At 38.3% G+C, this 19,010-nt stretch overlaps 4 protein-coding genes across 6 annotated transcripts in view; 2 read left to right on the top strand and 2 right to left on the bottom strand.

Moving 5' to 3' along the window:
• LOC116176514 (origin recognition complex subunit 5-like) overlaps positions 1-19,010 on the bottom strand; it is a 566,782-nt gene that overhangs the window by 406,940 nt on the left and 140,832 nt on the right. The gene's annotated exons all lie outside the window — the stretch shown is intronic.
• Positions 1,597-8,528, top strand: LOC116176509 (kinesin-like protein KIF11). Of its 2 annotated transcripts, XM_031495111.1 has the most exons (10): positions 1,597-1,925; positions 1,977-2,084; positions 2,387-2,551; positions 2,922-3,020; positions 3,064-3,409; positions 3,455-3,606; positions 3,654-4,016; positions 6,414-7,998; positions 8,045-8,344; positions 8,393-8,528. In XM_031495111.1, exons 4-10 carry the CDS (start codon positions 2,959-2,961, stop codon positions 8,441-8,443), a joined length of 2,859 nt encoding a protein of 952 aa, XP_031350971.1. In that variant the 5' UTR covers positions 1,597-1,925; positions 1,977-2,084; positions 2,387-2,551; positions 2,922-2,958; the 3' UTR covers positions 8,444-8,528. The 2 variants fall into 2 exon arrangements, with proteins under 2 accessions (XP_031350971.1, XP_031350969.1); XM_031495109.1 differs by having other exon boundaries at positions 2,387-3,020.
• On the bottom strand, positions 10,569-11,859 carry LOC116176521. The gene is made up of 3 exons (XM_031495125.1): positions 11,815-11,859; positions 11,578-11,756; positions 10,569-11,472 (listed from the first exon to the last, which is right to left on the bottom strand). Exons 2-3 carry the CDS (start codon positions 11,747-11,749, stop codon positions 10,712-10,714), a joined length of 933 nt encoding a protein of 310 aa, XP_031350985.1. The 5' UTR covers positions 11,750-11,756; positions 11,815-11,859; the 3' UTR covers positions 10,569-10,711.
• Positions 13,142-14,967, top strand: LOC116176523 (nucleolin-like). Its single transcript, XM_031495128.1, has 3 exons — positions 13,142-13,297; positions 13,887-14,374; positions 14,424-14,967. The coding sequence occupies exons 1-3, from the start codon at positions 13,255-13,257 to the stop codon at positions 14,697-14,699; spliced, it is 807 nt and encodes a 268-aa protein (XP_031350988.1). The 5' UTR covers positions 13,142-13,254; the 3' UTR covers positions 14,700-14,967.

Here is a 19,010-nt window from a genome sequence, read left to right as displayed (position 1 = left end):
GCTTCTATAAACGTCACTGGTTGACACATTTGAAGTACAGGTGCCATGATATTCCTACAAAAAATAGTATCATGACAGATGACAGCTAAAGTCACTAGATATATTTAGTGACTTTAATGACAGCCTGACATTAGCGACTTCTGCAGTCAAATGCCAGAGGCAGACGATGAAAAATTTGTGTTTCAATGGCCGTGAATTCAGTACCTAATTGTATTTCCGCGTGCAATTAGCATTGGAGGACAAAGGCATCAAAAAATAGCTGAAAACGAATGTGGCGGAACCTAATATGTGTGACTATGTGACAGCAATTGAGGATATTGTTGTGAAACGCGATACCATATTCGACTCGCAGTGCAATAACCCATCGAGCAATTTCTATGAGTCGGATTCAGCGAAGAGATTATGTTGACGAGGCAGAGTAACACGTTCAATTGAAAGGATGGTTTTCAGAAAGTAGTTGATGGAATCTGGACCATCCACTCAGGCGGAGACTAAACTAGAGACAACCATATTCATATTTACAGTTTTTAGATCGCTAATTGTACTAATAAAACGTTTAGAAAATAGTCGTTTGCAATATGTGTCACGCAACCGCCGCCCGCATTGCCGGTAATTTGACTGCTCGCTAATATGATATTGCGGTGTACGCCACACGTGCCTACGTGTATTGTGTGTTGCCAACTTTTTGACGCAAAATGGCGGCCGAACTCCTATTGTCGCCACTGTCTCTATAAAGTCACTGTAATTTAATCTATCTATTCAAAAACCGGGCCTTGAAACTACAATTTCTCTACAGATCTTGCAAGACTCCGTACATTTTGAACTGCCATTTATTCAGACTTCTCAATCTAAAAGTTATAGACTAGAAAAAAATTCAAAGGGCTGTAACTTTTGAACTAGTAGCCCAATCTTGGAACTGTTTGAAATTATGGATTCTACAGGCCACATTCTATAAGAAAATTTTTTTCCGGGTCGATCTGAGACAATTTTTTCTTCGGGCTCAAAAAAAGGCAGTGTTTTACCTTCCTTTTTTACCAAAAATCGACTGCACCAAAATTTCTCGGGAAAACACTTTTTCTTATTAATTTGGGTGCGTAGAATCCAAATCAATTCGTACTTTTTCGATCAGACTTTTCAATCAAAAGTTATAGACTAGAAACCAATTTCGAAAGAAAATTCAAAGGGCTGTAACTTTTGACCTAGTAGCCCAATCTTGGAACTGTTTGAAATTATGGATTCTACAGGCCACATTCTATAAGAAAATTTTTTTTCCGGGTCGATCTGAGACAATTTTTTCTTCGGGGCTCAAAAAAAGGCACTGGTTTACCTTCCTTTTTTACCAAAAATCGACTACACCAAAAGACTCCGTACATTTTGTACTGCCATTTAAGTAAAATTAAGTCCGACTTGGCTATTAATGGCATAAATTCAAATGCAATTTCAAACGAAATTAATTACGTGGCGACATCTCAACTAAACTTGTAAAACTATAAAATGAAGGATAGTGTATCGATTACCAATGAGATGGCGCACTTATTTTTTAAACTATAAAGTCACTAAATATATATATATAAATATATATATCTAGTGACTTTATTAAACTATATTCAATATTATTATATCAGCAGAATTTCAAATTTTGAAAGAAATGTACTGGAGCTATCTAATTTAGATTTATTTTGTTACATTTAGCCAGTGTGTAGATTTATATGTAATTTGCGACAGATATAACCAGTTATCATTTCTGGTTTTGGTTTACATTTAACTTACGAAAAATGCCGTTTGCACGACAAATTTAAGTAGCTTATTCGTAGTTTAAAATCCATAGCAAAGATCACTGGGACAATAGTTGCCATGGATTTTAAACCAAGTACCTATCGGTGAATGGTTCAACCCGAACACCACTGCGTCGCTGATGCTAAAAAGTATGATGTGGAATGCAGTAAACAACTAGAACTACATAAGAACTGTTATAGGCACGAAGGAGAAGGAAGGGAGTCATAAGTACAAGCTGTTGAGAAGACAAAGGCGACATATAAACTAATGAGCTGATAGGATGAATGCCCTGCGATCGATCCTCAATGGTTTGTTAAAATAGTTTTCAGCTATCTGATGGCCTTCTTAATTTTAAAAAAAGCAATCTGGCCAGAATGTACCTGGTAAAAACTGAATATCTATACCAAGTCTATAGTTTGAATCATTAACAATGAACGTTCTATCGGGCGATCAAAAATGATTGGCTGTCGAGTCGCCATTGGAAGTTCAAGTTAGATACGATTTCCCATGTAAACAAAAATTCCAAAGGCGACTAGAGAGCCAATCATTTTTGATCGCATTGTATAAGAGTATGTGATCTAATAAACCAAGTTAAACAAGTTTTTTACAGGTTACACATTGCTGTATTGAAGATTGAGATTGAATCCAAAGACACCCGACTTACTAAATGTGGACCGGAATACGAACTGATACCAATGGTATTGTACCACCAACTTGGTGTTCGACGTAACCCGATGTAAACCCTTTGATGGTCTGTGATGTAAACCTAAACCAGGCAAGAGAAATTCATTGAAGTTAAAGAAATAATTTATTAAATAGTTAATTTTAAAAACAATGGAAAATACTTGTTAGGTTATGTTGATCAATATTCAATGGAACTATTTTGATGCATTAGAACTACTATGTTGTAGACAGGAATCATCCCCATCTTTGTAAATTCAAAAATTTGGGGGATAATGGGATAGTAGATAATTGCTGTAGTAACAATTATTGCACCAATTGTTGTAATTAATTCCTAGAAACCGAATGAATTTTCGAACAAGATTTTTAAATTTGCATGAATGCATCCATTTCTACAATCAAGTGGGAGGAGTTTTAAACTTTCAAAACTGCAACGGTCATTTTGTATGTGTTTTACTTTTCAGTTTTCACTCCTTTCGGTTTGAATTATTTTTGAAAATAATGTCTACTCCAAAAAGTGAGGATGGAAATCCACAACCGATTCGTGTATTTTTGAGAGTGAGGTAAGAGCCGTACGTTAAAAACCACCTCTAATTTCATGCTCAGGCCATTACAAGACAACGAGAAACGTACAAACTGCCTGGAAGTACTCAACACAAAGGAAATACAAGCCAATCGCACGTACCAGAAGAAATACACGTTCGACGGCCTATTCCGCGAGGACACCGCACAACCTACCATATACAAAATTGTCATAAAACCTCTAATCCAAGACGTTCTGTCCGGTTATAATTGCACGATTTTCGGATACGGCCAAAGCGGCACAGGTAAAACGTACACTCTGCTCGGAAATATCGTCGGTCTGACCTCGTTTGGGTCGACGAACTCGCTCAGTAACGTCTCGCTACAGTCGGACAGTGATAATTGTGTGGTATCGTCCAGTCTTGATTTGGTAGGTGAAACTTGGGGTTTATTGTGCTTGTCAGTTTTACCGTAGGAGGCCGGTTTGATTCCGCGAGCAGTTGTCGAGTTGTTTGAGGTCGTACGTCTGCTATCGGACCCATGTACCGTGCGTTGTTCTTACTTGGAGATTTACAATGAGGAGTTGCACGACTTGTTATCGCCAGTCGATGATTCAACCAATTTGAGGTGCGTAACACTATAATTATCGGGCAAGTAAATGAGTTTGTAAACAGGATTTACGACGGTCAACGGGGCAAAGGCGACGTGGTCATACAAGGACTTGAGAGCGTAACCGTCTATAGTGAGGTTGACGTGTTTCAGTTACTGAAGAAGGCGCAACGTAAACAGATGAGAGTTGATCGAGCATGTTCGCATACGATATTCAGTATTATAGTTGATCGACGAGAAACCAGTCCGGTCGGTGAGATGTTGTCGAAAATTGGGAGGCTTAATTTTGTTGATCTGGCCGGTAGCGATAATATTAGGACCGGTGCGGTGGAACGACGTGCCAAAGATGCGAATATATATCAGTCCCTGGTCACGCTTGGGCAGGTGATCAAGGTGCTTTCTGAGAAAAATTCGTTTGTTCCATTTAGGTAATTATTACTTGTTGTGGAGAAATACCATTTTCCCAATGGTAGGTATGTTTAGAAAAGCTCCTTAGGGCTGAGCTCTTAAACAATTTAGAGCTTTAGAAGCTGTAATTTAATCTAGCAGGCTATTGGAGACAGAGACTTTTGCAGATCCTTAAAAGCTCTGAAAGATTCATAACATAATGCACATTTTTTTAAACCGAAATAGCTTAGTATTGGGTTATAAGGTAGAGCATGCTCAGAGCTGGGCAGTATTCGATTTTGTTAATACTTTTTAGTATTCAAATCCTTTGAAGTATTCATATATTTTATGGAAGCAGTATTTGTATTTGTAACTCAAATACTTTCACAAATATTTAGTATTTGAATACTTAACACTTTTTCTTATTAATTTTGGTGCGTAGAATCCAAAACAATTCGTACGTTTTCGATTAGACCTCTCAATAAAAAGTTATGGACAAAAAACAAATTTCGAAAAAAAATTCAAAGGGCTGTAACTTTGGAACTAGTAGCCCAATCTTGGAACTGTTTGAAATTATGGATTCTACAGGCCACATTCTATAAGAACATTTTTTTCCGGGTCGATCTGAGACAATTTTTTTGCGGGCCTCAAAAAAGGCAGTGTATAACCTTCCTTTTTTACCAAAAATCGACTACACCAAAATTTCTCGGGAAAACACTTTTTCTTATTTATTTGGTTGCGTAGAATCCAAATCAATTCGTACTTTTTCGATCAGACTTCTCAATCAAAAGTTATAGACTAGAAACCAATTTCGAAAAAAAATTCAAAGGGCTGTAACTTTTGATCTAGTAGCCCAATCTTCAAACTGTTTGAAATTATGGACTCTCGATCGATCTCGATCTCAGACAATTTTTTTTCCGGCCTCAAAAAAGGCAGTACTTTTAAGTTATTCAAATATTTGAGAACAATTTAAAAATGTTTAGGGAAAGTTTCCATTGTCACAAAATCAAATATAAAAATCCGATACATCTGAATACCGAACTCGATAGTCTACTTAACTTAAAAACAATAGGGACCTTTCTTATATCCTTAAAACCATGTGTACCAATTTTCAAAGCGATCGCACATTTACTTCCTTGCTAGATGATTAATGGGGAGGGACAAAAGTGGCCATAATAATGTATCATTCTATTTAGACATATTTTTTTAAATAATAACTTCAGTAAAAAATAAAAACCATTTTGCAAAATTTTGGGTTTTTTTTTCGGACAATCTCCGAAAGTAGTTGGAATTTTTTCAGTTTCAGCAAATAATTTTCTCATTTGTGGCACTTGTTTATTTTCTGACATTCTTTTGTTTTTTTATTATAGCAGCCTACTCCGATGTATAAACACGTAATTAATGAGTAGGTACTTTTGTGAAAAATATTGAATAACAAAAACTGCGGGGTTTAAGCACAGGGCACCCCTTATAAGATGAAGAGAACATAAAAGACAATCGAATAGCGAAATAAAATAGTAGTATTTCCATTTGAAAAAGAATAGTTATAGCACTTTGAACAAATGGCATTGAAAGTGGCAGTAAAAATATGTTCTATTTAAAAAGATCAGTTATTTATTGACATCGTAAAAATGGGACACCCTGTATATTCATAAATAATTTCTGTAGATCCGCAATCACCAATATTTTTTACCCTGTATATAGCCAAATACTATAATATTGAATCAAAAATTTTTTGTGGCTCTTTAAATTTTGCAAATTGTAATTTTTGGCTCTTCCGTTTCAATAGGTTGCCGACCCCTGGTATAGACCATCTTTGCGCCCTTTGAGAATACCCTCCTTCTCTTCTCCACTCCTTTCCGCAGACTTCTGTATTGAAAGTTTGACTTTACCAGTAGATGTGTCTCGTCGAGACGTTCCACTTGCCCACTTGATAAAGGGTTGAGGAAATGGGCTGTGGTTGGTAGAAATTCATTCCCTTAATTGAGACCTTTCATTAAAGTACCATGACGGATAAAACCAGTCCCGTCAGAAAAATGGACGGTAGACGATAGAGAACAGTGCATTTTCTCGAGGCCATTTATTGGAATAGCATGACAGGTAGAATGTGTCCCCCCCCCCCTTCAATTTTCAAAAGTTTTACTTGGCATCTGAGATCAAGTAATTGTCGCATGCCCATTAGAAAATAATTCATGGAAGGGGGGGGGGGCTCTTAAGACAACTAAATTTAATTGCAAAAAATTCTAGGACTCTATAAGGATCCGCCTAAAAGTAGTTCAAAACCGCACAAGTGGGCCCTGACAGACAGACAGACGGCCCAATGAAACGCAAGCAATAAGCACATTTTTTTAATTCGTAAAAAATGCGCTAATTATTTTATTTCCCCACAATACGTACAGGGTGTTTCGGAAAATTCATACTGCGTTTATTTCCTTTAGAGACTCAAAGTTGACAAGAATCCTACGAGACAGTCTGGGAGGAAAGGCGAAGACAATATTCATCGCGACGATTTCCTTTTCGGTGTCGAGCTTAGACGAATCGCTGAACACCCTCGACTACGTCTCTAAAGCTCGAACGATCACAAACAAACCGATCATTAATCGTCGAACATCCCAAAAGTCGCTAATGAACGAATACGCGGACGAAATCTCTTCGCTTCGAAGAGACCTAGACGCCGCGCAGGGACGCGGCGGCGTCGTGATCAACCCCGAGAATTACGATCAGCTGGTGGCGACGCGCCAGGCGACCGACGAGCAGTTATCGCAGGCGGTCGCGTCGATTAACGCGTTCGGCGAGAAACTGAGGCTGCTGGAGGAGGAGAAGGAGAACTTTCGGGTCGAGCAGGACGCGTTGATCAAATCGTACGGTGCGACGCAGAGCGAGCTTGCCAAGATGAAGGTGGAGTACGCGCGGATCGCGTCCGAGAAACAGGAAAACGAGTACCTCGCATCGTCCTATGAGAGGTCTGCGGAAAATCTGTACAAAAGTGCGAAAAGCCTACACGAGAGGGTCAAATCGGGTTCGCTCAATGAGTCGACGTTGCGCGAGAAGATCGAGTATCTCTACAAGGTCACCAACGACAATAACAACACCAGGAAAATGGTAAGCGTCAAAGTTCGGGCGATGTGCCAGGACATAGTGAGGGAGTACGGTGAATACGCTAAGGGTTCAATGTCTTTCAATGAGAAGTTGGCAAATGTCACCAGGAGTTATCATAACCAGCAATCGGAGCTTGTCAACGACCTTCTGCGCCAAATTCTAACCGTCCAGGACAACGTGCAGAACGCAGACAACGTACCATACCAGCAGGCGGGTGCGTCCTTGAAAAATTGCCAGCAGGCGCAAGGCCGCCGACTGACCGATCTCAAGCGCAAACTCGACGACTGGCAAATCTCCAACCTTTCCAACTTTAAGACGATCATGGAGAACACACTGAGACCTCACCTGGAAAACAAAGTTGCCAACGTTGAGAGCTTGGGCTTGCGCGTTTCGAAAGCCTTCTCCCAATTACCCTTCGACTCGACCTCCGCTGACATCAAAATCCTTTGCGCCGAAATTTTCGAGAACATCGACCAATTGGGCGGGAGCCTCTCGAGACAAAGAGAGGCCGGTGAGAAGAAGTTAGCTTCGCTCGCGAAAATTCGCGATGAAATGTTCGCGGCGGTAAACGCGAAGTTTGACGCTCTCAAAGGGGAGCTCCGCAAAGAGTCCGACGGCGATTTACGCGCCTTACAACTGATCGAAAACCTTCGAAAAACAGTTGATGGGAAACTACCAAACGTCGTCGCCGAGTTTGAGAAAGGATGCGACCGCGTTTTGGACACCACGTCGAACGAGGTGACCGAGTTTATCGATAAGACCACGCACGATTCAAGCCAGGTACTCGACTCCTACAAATCGTCTACGGACGCACTGTGGGGGTCCGAGAAAGAGAAATTGTCACAAATTGCCGACGAGGCTACGGATCAGGATTTTGTTGCTGCAACCGTTTCGGATTTGCACAAAGTTCGAAATTCGCTAAGCGTAAGCAAGTGTCCCTTTTGTCTTAGGATAACGCCTTAATTTACAGGAGAATGTCGCAACTCTCGCCAAAGAGACAACCGAATTTTGCCCCGGGAACTCAGAACGGGAGAACAGGGAGGTATGTACGCTCATCGACGACAATTATCAGGGATCATTAGCTTTGCTCAATCGACTTACGAGCGAAGCGAACGAGATCAAGATCTTAGTATCGGACACTTCGAAGTATGCGGTCGAGTTGCAACCAAGCGGGCACACTCCCCTGCGTAACCAATCGGAGCTCTCCTACCAGTTGAAGGAGTTAACTCCGAAGGAAATGGTGTTGCGCCGATTTCATCAATTGAAACAGGTACAAATCCGTCGAGCGGTTTCAGGTCAGGTTCAAATTTTGTTTTAGGAAAATGGAGACGCATCCAATCAGCAGCCAAAAAAATTATTTCACGAGTAAAGGGTAGGGAATTGTTGTTGGTTAGTTTAAGTGTAAATATTCAACTTATTTGTGATATTAAAACGATTTTCGATTCTGCATTTAATTTATTTTTAATGTCTACGCATTGGCACTAAAATTAAATTAAATTTAAAAATTTCAATGCCTTCACAATGCACAAATATGCTTTTCGATTGATATTTGAGGAGTGTCAATTATAGGAACTAAAAGTGTCGGAGGTGTAACCATTATAACAGATGTCACTTTAAACAAAAATGTTACGTCATCCTGTTTGTATAGTTCAATGACAAAGTAGTAGTTCCAACGTCTCACGATTAGTTGCATTGCATCAAAGTCTACGTTGTACAAAATAACTATTCTCATTTGGAGGATTTTTTTGGAAATTCAAGTCCTTTTGCACTCCCAAGTTTTTTCTGCTATTTGGCATTCTAACAGAAATTATGGCTAGCAAGTACATTAAACAAGAATCACTGGAGGATGAAGATTCAACATTTAGTGATGATGAGGTGTACATGACTTTTAACAACCAGGAGGAAATGATGCACTTCATACTGCCGAAAGAGGAGCTTGAAATCGATGACGGAACTGAACAACAAGTGCCAATAATGAGCGAGATTGAAGGGTTTTCGTGTGCACACTGTGAGTACATCACAACGAAGGAACACGACTTAATGTTTCATCTAAACGTACATCACCGCTCGGATTTTGTTTTTCAATGTGGACAGTGTGATTATAAAACAAAGCGGAAGCACACTTTAACTGTACACGTGAACTCTAGGCATCGTTCGAATGAATTTAAATGTGAAGATTGTAATTATAAGGCACGGTCAAAACTGTCTCTAATCAAGCACGTGATTGGCCATCGTACCCCAACAGAATACAATTGTGCATACTGTGACTACTGCACAAAATCAAAACGGTGTTTAAAGCAACATTTAAGTGCCCGCCACGATTCCGGTCGATTAAACTGTTCACTCTGCAATTACACAACAAAGTGGAAGACCTCATTAACTTATCACATTAAAAGTCGCCACGGTTCCAAGAAATTCAAATGTTCCCAATGCGACTATACAACGAATTGGAGACCGTGTTTAATGATACACGTAAACGGTCGTCACGGTGTCGAAGAATTGAAATGTGCAAAGTGCGATTACACGACAACCTGGAGGCATTCCTTAAAATACCACATCAAAAGCCAACACGGATCCGCCAAGTTTAAATGTCCGCATTGCGATTACAGCACAAAGTGGAAACCGTGTTTGGCTATACACGTGAGCGGCCGCCACGGGCTTAACAAATTTAAATGTGCACATTGTGATCATGAAACAAAGTGGAAGCAGAGCCTTACTGTGCATGTTAATTCCAAACATGCAGACGTCTTTCGGGAATGACTCAAATTGTGATTTAATTTACTTGAACAGAGACATAATTTTGTTTATAAATATATTTATACTACCGCTTTGAAAGTTTAATGGTATTTTGGCTTGGGGCTGTTTATCTCGCACTGATACAGTGCACGGAAAGCATTCTAATAGTTTCATACAGTATTCAATTCAAAAGTAATCAGAATCTTGCACTTTCAGGGTAGTTTAGAACTTTCTATACAACTTACAAAAGGCTCTTTTCTCTGAAAAGAATCAATGCTTTGAAAAGTCCGCAGAAGGTTCTGAAAGCCTTCCATTTTTCGGAACAATCGAAAGCTCTCCAAAGCCTTCTAGGTTCTTTCACTTATAATAGATTTGTCTCGGTCCTAGAAACCCAAGAAAAGACCCTTAAAAATGAAGTCTATGGAAAGTGTTTTAAACACCTTCCAGATTCTTAAGTGTTTATTTCCAAATGCCTTTTCCAGAAAGGTTCAGATCTTTTTCAAGGTTTTCTAGGCCCTGTTCCTTTTGTACTCTTTCCGTCCCGGTTCTGGGAAGCTTGCAGTGCCTTTGGTAGTACTGATCTCCCTGAGCTTTTCCTTGCCATTACCAGAAAAACATGAAAAGTGTCAGGTATACAATAAGGACCATTACTTGTCTGCCATCGTGGACCTAAAGCATGATGGGGAAATTAACGATACTTAATACTCATTTTTGTTAAATTAATTTAAAGCATTTGAGCTTTGGAGCAATAGAACATACAAGGAAATCATCATTTTATTCTTAAACTTAAAAAAATACAATGTACATATTTACATTCTATAACTTGAAGTTTACACGGCATGTTTCTTTGAGATAGGCACAGACCATTCAACAGTAAAAAATTCTCGACCTCACGTCATAACTAAAGTTCCAAATGGCAACTCTGCATGTGCAGAGACAACCTCTTATTAAATTTGGTTGAATAATCGCAATGAATGCACTTAAAGCCATCCGAATTATAGCAGATTTTCATGCGATCAACCAAGTAGGGCTGGAACCGACAAACATGCAGAGCTAGGGACTGTTTCGATTTCGAAACAAAATCACACTGTTCACATTTGGCGACAATATTTGGCACAAATTTATTTTTCCATCGGTTTGACCTATCGAAATCCGTAGCCGGGGTAGCATTTAGGAGAAGATCGACGTAATGGCGCCAAAATATGGTTTTTGCGAGACTATCTTCTACTTTCTCTGATCGATGATTATGTATATCAAAAGAACTTTCAGTTTTTTTCTTTGAAATTGGAGTGGTTTCTGGTTTCACTGGACCTTGATCCACTTGGCCCTTGTGATGTAAAAGCAAAAACGTTGAGCCATGACGACCACTAACGTGTGCAGTGAGATTATACTTCCATTTGGTCGCATAAGTACAACAATTACATTTAAACACCGGTAAAGAACGCATCCACTTTCTTACGTACTCGCAATGTGGATATTTAAATGTCGTTGCACGATGACGGCCACTCATATGGGCAGTTAAATTGTTCTTCCACTTAGTTATGTAATCACAATAAGAACAGTTAAATTCAGCTACTGTCGAACGTACTGGTATATAATATACAGAATATTGCTTTCGTTGGGAGTTGCAAATCTTGTTCTCAAATGGTGTTCGTACTATTTCTAAAAATGAGTAACACAGTCATCTCTTTAACTGGATACGTACGTCTACAAATTTGGAAAAGTACCTCATAAATGAGATGCAATCTCCAATTGAGACTGCATTACCTTGACTATCCTTTCTGCTAACTCCCTCCTGTTTGATACTTTCTCGATTAACATTGTGATTGATCAAAAGCTCCTGTTCACTAATAAATAAACTGAGTTCGGTTTCATACTCCAAATCAATTGGGTCTTCTGCTTCCTCTTCTTCGTCATCTACCGTTTCTGGACTGGACATGCTCGAACTAAAACAGAATTAAAAATAGGTGTTTTTCTTATATTCTTCCGCAAAGAATGATATACCATAACCAACAAAACAGGATAACTCCCGCGAATAGGTTAGGATACGTTAGAACTATTGCAGAAACATTGGAGCTACTCTGGAAAGAACATTTGAAGTAGGTACTAATAAAAACCAAAAATTTAACAGTAGAAATAGAAAAATAATGATCAACTTTTTTATTTTTAATTATTAAAAAGCAATTTTTATGCACAAAGAAAGTCCATCCTGTAAAATGTACTCTTGTTTTTCTTACGGTTTCTACTAAAAATCGATTTTTCACAAACATACAGAAAATAATTAAAAGTCCGAATACGTCCGTACCCTTCAAAAATCAAATTTACCTTATATTTATTAATTACTGATTCTTCTTCTACTTCTTTTGCCTCGGAATATCTGGGAAATGTATAGAAATATAAGATTAGAAAATATTCTGGGACAATGTCAGAAAATTTGTACGAATAAATGAAAATTTTGAGAAAATTAGGAGGTTTATAGCAAATTTTATAAAGAAGTAGGTAGCGGAAAATCTGAGGAAAAAGGTTCTAGAGAAATAACGATGGCAAATGAAACAACATTTTTTAGAAGACCACACACTTCGTATAAAAACCTTCAGGAAAAGAAAGAAAACAACGAAATGGAGATACTCTGGATCTGAGAAGCATAAATTTGGGAATTTTAACCAATTGCAATTGAGGTAAAATAGGTGGGGAATGACTATGCGAAAATAAAACTAAATTAAAGGAATTCTATGAATATATGTAAAATTAGTTGATAAAAACAAGAAATCTTACGAAACAGAAAATTAGTAGAGAATACATAGATATTTTTGAGAGTATAAAAATTCTTTTTTAGCTTCACGAACGTACTACGCAAACTTACTATACTTAATTAATATTTCTTCGACTGTGAACAAAATGAGGGTGAACGAGTTACGAGGTGTTATCTCATTCGCCCATAAAATGTGCAGGGGGTATGCTTTGCATCTTTATTTCACAGAGAAGGTACAAGAAAGGATACAAGAAAATCAAAAAATGGTTGAAGAAATTAAGTAAAGAGAAATCTTTGAACATAAAGGAATTTTTAATGATGTATTTATAATTTTCAGGTAATGCAAGAACCTTTTGGAAAATTAGGGAAAAAGTTTGCGTCAACGCCGGAGCATAGGCAACTCAACCTACACATCAACCGAGCTTTACATACAAGAGACACTTCCAACTGTTATGATGGAATTTTATTAAGAAAATCGGATTTGAATCCTTCGTGAAAGAAATAAATTTAATTTTCTTAATTTAAATGTTAATCGCATTAATTGTACGAAAATTCTCTATTTAAATGATTGGAAAGTGAAAATTGTTGGCCGAGAATGACCGAAGCGGCCTTCGTGCATTTTGTTTTGTACTCGTTCGGTATCTTGTTTGCGTCTTTATTTGTCGTGTAGTCATCTTTTTCTGTGCGTGAAAATGGCAGACATCTCTAAAGAGGATCTCCGTAAGGAAATTACCGGTAAGCTTAAAATTATTGCTAATTTGGGCACGTAGCGAGTTGAAATATACAAAACAAAGTTTGTAATTTTTTTCTGAACAATTTTTCTTAATGTCATTTTACGGGTTCACAGTGAAAATCGGGCATTTTACTCTTGTCGAATTTGTGTTTGTGCTATACACAAACAATGGCTGTATGACGCCAGTGTAGCAGCCATCAATTTACATTGGCACTTATTTTGAAATATCTCTGCATTTACGCCGTTATATTCAAAATACCGTTAAGAAAAACTGTTCAGAAAAATTTGAGCGATTTATGTAGGTGTTTTTCTCCCTCGATTTATGGGCGGTTAAATAATTTTTTTATCAAATTTGACTGTTGACGTTAACGTACTTGACTTGTAATAGACTCGCCAAGTTCGTATCCGACATTAATTTTGGGTCAATATTTAATTGTTCACACAAATATTGCCGTTAAATTAGGGCAAGGGCCCAGAAATAATTATTTATTTTTCTTCATTTGGCGCTTAAACAAGTTGTTTGCCGCCTTTGAATTGTAAGGTGGCGCATACGGCGGTCGGCATTATAACTAAAATAACGAAAAATTACAGCAATCTTGAAAGACGCCGATCTCGCAACGACGTCTGCGAAAAAGGTCCGCCAGCAGCTCGAGAAAAAGCTCGACGCGAACTTGCTATCCCGCAAAAAAGAGATTGACACTCTAGTTATGGAGTACGTAAATTCTAAAGACACCGGTGCTAAAAAGAAGGCGAAAAAATCAGAGTCCGACGAGGAGGAGGAAGAGAACGAGGACGACGAAGAGGAGGAGGGCGATGAGGACGAGGAGGGCTCCGAGGACGAAAAGAAGGACGGTAAACGGGCCGGCGGCAAAAAAGCGGCGCCCGCCAAGCGCTCCAAGAAGGCCTCCGATTCTGAGGCGAGCGAGCCGTCCGACGAAGGCGAATCCGAGGAGGAGTACTCGCCGAAAAAATCCAAGCCTCCGAAAACTCGCAAGCTTCCCCCGAAGAAGAAGAAGGGATCCGAGTCGGACTCCGACGAAGACTGGGCTAAAACCAAAAAGGGCGCCAAGAAAGGCGGCGTAAGTTTTATCAATTTCACTCGTTTCGATTTCTACTGTAATGTTACAGGGTGCTGGCGGAGGCGGCGGCGCCAAACGTGCCGGAAGCGGTTATACTAAAAGCATGACGTTATCGCCAGAATTGGCGGCGTTAGTCGGACAGAGCTCGATGGCGCGTCACGAGGTTGTCAAAAAGATTTGGGAGATTATCAAAGAGCGCGATCTGTACGATCCGAAAAATAAACAGTTCGCTATTTGCGACGATGCACTGTTTAAGGTGATCGGTACTAAACGTTTTCGTACTTTCGGTATGATGAAGTATTTGAAAAGTCATTTCATAAGTTAAATTATTACAAATAATTACTAATTGATTGTAGTTATTGCAATACTTTTAGGTTTTATATCTTAAGTAAGTCCTTGACAAATTAAATTAGTTTTCGTATAATCACACTTTCTCAATCTTTCCGTTCGCGATTGTAATAGTCCCATTTCTTCTGTAATTTTCTACAGGAAAAGTCTGTACTACTTTTGAGTTTGTTTAGTTTTTGTGTTAAAACGTAGGCGAAATATAAATTCCACTTTGATGTAGATCTACTGAATGTATTTTTGTGCACTACCATTTTTTATGTAATGTGCATTATGTCTGTATCAAACAAGTTTAAAATTATAACAAATAAACCTTTCTTTGTTTTGTTTAATTTTATTCCTGGTGATAATTAGGTTGTACTGTTGTTCTCCAAACTGCACACTTTTTAAAGCCAGTATTGCCCTGGGGTATCTACCCCTAGTATGAAGCGAAATACCAAAGATGGAAGCGATTTGCATGATCAGGCAATACGCCTAGTGTTCCTATTAAAATTAATAGAGGGTGCTCAAGACATCTTTGGTACAAAAGACTGTCGAGTAAAGATCAATTCGAGAACACTGGCTGTAGGTAGTAAAGGAGTGCCCGCAGGGTATATTTTCTGGCACATTTCGGAACCTCGAAAGTGCCCCCGTGAACCATTGGACTAGCACTAAAGCACCTATATACACTTTTCAGAAGTAGGCGAACCCAGAAAACTGGAATTGGTCTAAAAAAGTCTGGGCAAGGGCCTAAGAAATAGTTCTCTTTAAAAAAAAAGGCGGCAGAGAGCTGGTTGTTTTTTGAAGTGCAGAGGTATTTCAGGAAAGCTTTCGAATGTCCTGAACCAACACGTTTACAAGAGCCCGCAAAAGACTTTAGAGAAGGACCGAATTCCGCCTCGAAGTGCTTTCCAACGTTTTATAAGAACATTCCTCAATCTTTCCGATAGAGGTGTCTATGTTCTTTCCATAGCTATCCAAAACTTTCCCTTTTCCAAGGCTGTGTGACACCGGCACCATCCAAAAAACGTCTACTTCTAAAAGGAACTAGCAACCTCTATAAAGGAACCAGATAAGGTTTAGGGGTATGACTTTTGCAGGGCATTTTTGAGTCTTTCCTTCTTGACGAACAGTCATTTGTAATACTCTGGAAACAGTTTTGACGACTTTCCAGTGATCCATCTAGGTTTTAGAGCATATTTATAGATCATCAAGACAGGCTCTGGCTCTCTTTTTTTTAAAAGTAATGCAAGACAAATTATGATTCAGAAAAGAATATTCTCGGGAAAACACTTTTTCTTATTAACTTTGGTGCGTAGAATCCAAAACAATTCGTACTTTTTCGATCCGACTTCTCAATCAAAAGTTATTAACTAGAAACCAATTTCGAAAGAAAATTCAAAGGGCTGTAACTTTTGAACTAGTAGCCCAATCTTGGAACTGTTTGAAATTATGGATTCTACAGGCCACATTCTATAAGAAAATGTTTTTTCTCGGTCGATCTGAGACAATTTTTTTTTCGGGCCAAAAAAAAGGCAGGGTTTAACCTTCCTTTTTTATCAAAAGTGGACTGCACCAAAATTTCTCGAGAAAACACTTTTTCTTAGTAATTTTGGTGCGTAGAATTCAAAACGATTCGTACTTTTTCGATTAGACTTCTCAAAAAAAAGTTATAGACTAGAACCAATTTCCTGAGTTTTTTTGTAAATTATTAAATATTCAAAGCAAAAGCATGGTCCTGACATCTATCATTATTAAAGAAGACTAACATGTTATCGATAAATGCAGGATACTTTATTATTACCATTATTTTAATTACACCTATTTCTGGAAGATGTCGCTACACAATTTTTAAATATAATTCATGAAACCAACGTTAGATGTCAGAGCGTTTTTTTTACTTACAGTAACCTTAGATACATTAACAAATAACAATTAACCTCAAAGTCAAATGTACAAATAAAAGTTTGTTTATTTTTTAATCAAAAAATGAACATTATTATCGCTCCTTTCGTTCTTACAGGGTTAAATTAGGGAACTACTGGGAGTGGCAGGAAAGCGGCAGACTATTGAGGAAAATGAAACTGATCGCTCTCGGTCATCGGATCGGAAGATATGTGGTTCTCGATGGATGAGAAACGTTAGCATTGAATTCAGACAACACAAATTGTAATCCAAATAGGCGGACACGGTGGAGAAACCGTTCAAACATCTCAACGTTAAAATCGAAGCGTTCACATGTTTGCAGCAGCTGCAGATGGTGCGAAGCTATTTTAAAAAAAAATTAGCTTCGAGGAATCATTCCATAGAACTACAGATACAAAAACGGTAGTGGAACGTGACAAAAGTGTTACGTAGTTTGCAAGCACGAAAAATGGATTGTTATTTTTGCGAACTTCGAGTAAAAATTGTAAATCGTACCAGTGTCGAATGTTCTATCGACTTTAAACGAAATCCCGTGCAAGAAATTACCGACAACAGTAGAAAATTAGTTTTCCGAACATTGAGTATGATGTGTTGCGTACAAACCAGGCTATATATTTATCAAGTTTTTTCTGTCATATCCGACCGTTGGCTCAGTTAGTCCATTTTGGCCTACAAGAATACAAAACGACCAGAGCCTGAAGACCTACATCATTGAATGATTTTAGTTTATAGTTGATGATCTTAAATACCGTCCCGTCATCTGGCGTAATTAACGCAGAGTCGGATATTACCAATAAATGTGGAGCACCTCTATATTACCATTAAATTAGTTGTTTAAGCATAAGGACAGATGTCACCAGTGACATGAAACAGATTTCCTTTAACACACGAGCTGCGAGTTCATTAAACTAACGTTAGATGTCAAAAAGTTACGTTTTCAAATGTAAATCCTTTATGCAAAAAGGGACTCGTTTTGATCACTATTTTCTAGCATTTCGGCAGAGGGTAGCAATAGCACTTATCTCATTACGGTGTCCTTCATGTACTTAATTGGGGAAAATCAAGCAAAGCCCGAAATTTCAATATGGGTACTCGATATTTGTGTAGCCTGATTTGTAGGCAACACATCATGCTCAATGAATAGAAAACGAACATGTGCTTTTGCAATTCGTAACTTCTTATGCATGGGAGTTTATTTAAAGTACTTGGAAGAACAATTTCAATACAAGTACATTAAAGTCAACCATTTTACAACAACTTTCACACAAAGATCGCACAAACAACACATTTTTTGGGTGCTTGCAAACTAAGTAACACTCGCTCCGTTTCGTTGCCAATTTCACTACCGTTTTTATAACTTTAGTTCTGTCGAATGAACTCAAGGCTCAATTAATTGTTTAACGAATAACTTCGCCCCATCGGCAGCTGCTACAATCATGTATAATCGTTTCGACTTTAACGGTGAGAAGTTTGAATTGTGTTTGAATGGGTTTTCTGCGAGTTCTCCAACGTGTCCTCCTGTTTTGGTTACAAAGCCTTTCCCTTTTCAATTTGTGTTGTCCGAATTCAATGCTAACTTTTCTCACCCATCGAGAACTACATGTCTTCGATTGCACGACCCAGAGCGAACAGTATCATATTCCGCAAAGGTTGAATCTGACGCTTTCCTGTCACTCCCAGTAGCCACTAGCCAGTTCCCTAATTTAATAATAAATAAAGTCACTCTAGATTAAATACAATAAGTACTAGTGCGCCATCTCCATGGCAATCGATTCACTTTCTATCAGTTATAGTTTTAGAAGTCTAGTTGAGATGTCGCCACGTACGCAACTTCTTTTAAAATTTCATTTGAATTTATGCGATTAATAGCAACGTCGCACTTATTATTCCTTAAATGGCAGTACAAAATGTACGTTGTCTTGCAAGATCTGTAGAGCAATTGGAGTTTAATGATCCGGTTTTTGAATAGATAGATTAAATACAATAACGACTAGTGCGCCATCTCCATAGCAATCGATACACTTTCTATCAATTATAGTTTTAGAAGTCTAGTTGAGATGTCGCCACGTACGCACCTTCTTTTCAAATTTTATTTGAATTTATGCGATTAATAGCAACGTTGCACTTATTATTCCTTAAATGCAGTGCCGTTTTTAAGTTTTTCGGGGCCCTGGGCCATTCCTTCGTCGAGGCCCTCTTTACCCTCAATAAAAACGGCAGATTGGGGAGATTCAAGCAAATCCCTAATTTGAATATGGGCACTCGATATTTGTGTAGCCTGGTTTGTAGGCAACACATCATGCTTAATGAACAGAAAAATATATTTTTGCAATTCGTAACTTCTTATGCATAGGAGTTTATTAAAAAGCCCTTGAAAGAACAATTT

This window comes from Photinus pyralis, unplaced genomic scaffold, assembly GCF_008802855.1.
Source record: "Photinus pyralis isolate 1611_PpyrPB1 unplaced genomic scaffold, Ppyr1.3 Ppyr1.4_LG7, whole genome shotgun sequence".
Taxonomy (NCBI): Eukaryota; Metazoa; Arthropoda; class Insecta; order Coleoptera; family Lampyridae; genus Photinus; species Photinus pyralis.
The sequence above is the reverse complement of the archived record's forward strand: the minus strand, read 5'-3'. Positions and strand labels throughout refer to the sequence as shown.